This window comes from Sebastes fasciatus, unplaced genomic scaffold (genome assembly GCF_043250625.1).
Source record: "Sebastes fasciatus isolate fSebFas1 unplaced genomic scaffold, fSebFas1.pri Scaffold_27, whole genome shotgun sequence".
NCBI lineage: Eukaryota > Metazoa > Chordata > Actinopteri > Perciformes > Sebastidae > Sebastes > Sebastes fasciatus.
In genome coordinates, this window is record NW_027428184.1 from 27,501 (window position 1) to 30,000 (window position 2,500).

Consider the following 2,500-nt stretch of genomic DNA (forward strand, 5'->3'; position numbering starts at 1 on the left):
GATGATGCTGTGATGATGATGTGATAATGCTGTGATGATGATGTGATGATGATGTGATGATGATGTGATGATGCTTTGATGATGATGTGATGATTCTGTGATGACGATGTGATGATGCTGTGATGATGTGATGACGCTGTGATGATGCTGTGATGATGATGTGATAATGCTGTGATGATGATGTGATGATGCTGTGATGATGCTGTGATGATGATGTGATAATGCTGTGATGATGATGTGATGATGCTGTGATGATGATGTGATGATGCTGTGATGATGATGTGATGATGTGATGATGATGTGATGATGTGATGACGCTGTGATGATGATGTGATGACGCTGTGATGATGCTGTGATGATGCTGTGATGATGATGTGATGATGCTGTGATGATGCTGTGATGATGATGTGATAATGCTGTGATGATGATGTGATGATGCTGTGATGATGATGTGATGATGCTGTGATGATGATGTGATGATGCTTTGATGATGATGTGATGATGATGTGATGATGCTGTGATGATGATGTGATGATGATGTGATGATGCTGTGATGATGCTTTGATGATGATGTGATGATGCTGTGATGATGCTGTGATGATGATGTGATGATGCTGTGATGATGCTGTGATGATGATGTGATGATGATGTGATGATGATGTGATGATGCTGTGATGATGATGTGATGATGCTGTGATGATGATGTGATGATGCTTTGATGATGATGTGATGATGATGTGATGATGATGTGATAATGCTGTGATGATGCTGTGATGATGATGTGATGATGCTGTGATGATGATGTGATGATGCTTTGATGATGATGTGATGATGCTGTGATGATGATGTGATGATGCTGTGATGATGATGTGATGATGCTTTGATGATGATATGATGATGCTGTGATGATGATGTGATGATGTGATGATGCTTTGATGATGATGTGATGATGCTGTGATGATGATGTGATGATGTGATGATGCTTTGATGATGATGTGATGATGCTGTGATGATGTGATGATGCTTTGATGATGATGTGATGATGCTTTGATGATGATGTGATGATGCTTTGATGATGATGTGATGATGCTTTGATGATGATGTGATGATGCTGTGATGATGATGTGATGATGCTGTGATAATGCTGTGATGATGATGTGATGATGATGTGATGATGATGCTGTGATGATGATGTGATGATGTGATGATGCTGTGATGACGGCGGTTGTCCAGCAGATGGAGACAGAGCTCTGGAGGTTTCAGCTCTGTGTTACACTGAAGGATGCTGGGAGGAAGAAGAGGAGGAAGAAGAGGAGGAAGAAGAGGAGGAAGAAGAGGAGGAAGAGGAGGAGGAGGAGGACTGGATGACGCCAGCAGAGGCTGCAGAGATGCTAACAGCATCGACACACAAACACTCACTGACAGGAGCTAAATGCTGACAGAGACAGACAGATAGAGAGAGAGACAGACAGGTCTACAGAGAGAGAGACAGAGGGACAGACAGGTAGGTGGAAGGAGGCTGATGCTGGCAGCTAACACACACACACAGTGAGCTGCAGTGAAGCTAGCTGGTTAGCATGCTCAGAATAGGAGGCTAACCGACTGTCACACACACATACACGCACGCGCACACACACACACACACACACACAAGCGATGCAGTGTCCGAGGCTTCCTATTGGACGGTGAGTGATCTACATCTATTTTATGTGTGTGTGCTCAGTTAGGCCGGAACTGTCAGTGTGTGTGTGTGTGTGTGTGTGTGTGTGTGTGTGTGCGTGTGTGCGTGTGTGTGTGTGTGTGTGTGTGTGTGTGTGCGTGCGTGTGTGTGTGTGTTAATGTTGTTGCCATGGGAACATCATGTATTACTGCCGGTTGCCGTGACAGCGTTAATTCACCTGTCAGAGGTTCACCTGTCCTGCATCACAGGAGGTGATCAGAGACCTGGACCCCCCAACGTGTCCCAGGACCGGACTTCACGCGTTGACCCCCCCAACGTGCCGGGCCAAGACAGGGTCTCTGTTTAACCCGGACCAGGACCCGGTCTCCGTTTGACCCGGACCAGGACCCGGTCTGTGTTTGACCCGGACCAGGACCCGGTCTCTGTTTGACCCGGACCAGGACCCGGTCTCTGACCTTTGCTTTGGTAGGTGCTGTCTCACTGACTCAGGTGTGTGTCTCTGTGTGTGTCTCTGTGTGTGTCTCTGTGTGTCCTCAGGTCCAGATGTAGTCCATCTTCTGATTGACGGACAGCTGGTTGGGGAGGCGGAGCCTGCAGGTGGGGGTGATGTCAAAGAGAGCAGCGGGGGGGCGAGGGAAGGGGGAGCGACCTGACGCCATGGCAACGCTTCAAGCAGCCAATGAGGAGCTGAGAGCCAAACTGACGGACATCCAGATAGAACTACAACATGAGAAGAACAAGGTAAGGACTACAGATCCCAGAGTTCCACCGGGGTCCCTGTGAACCACCACTGATGTCATACCGCCCACAGGTGAGCCG

General features: G+C 47.6%; 1 protein-coding gene across 10 annotated transcripts in view; it reads left to right on the forward strand.

Moving 5' to 3' along the window:
- The first annotated feature begins 1,152 nt into the window (after positions 1–1,152).
- Positions 1,153–2,500, forward strand: part of jakmip3 (Janus kinase and microtubule interacting protein 3) — a 48,906-nt gene continuing 47,558 nt past the window's right edge. For 6 of the 10 annotated variants that reach the window (XM_074628280.1, XM_074628284.1, XM_074628285.1 and 3 more), the window contains exons 1-2: positions 1,776–2,422; positions 2,493–2,500. The exon at positions 2,493–2,500 is cut by the window's right edge and continues 235 nt beyond it. In XM_074628280.1, coding sequence (XP_074484381.1) covers positions 2,288–2,422; positions 2,493–2,500 — 143 coding nt within the window. In that variant the 5' untranslated portion in view covers positions 1,776–2,287. Of the gene's footprint in view, positions 1,686–1,773; positions 2,423–2,492 lie in introns of those variants that run through there. The other 4 variants (XM_074628281.1, XM_074628283.1, XM_074628288.1 and 1 more) reach the window with 4 other exon arrangements.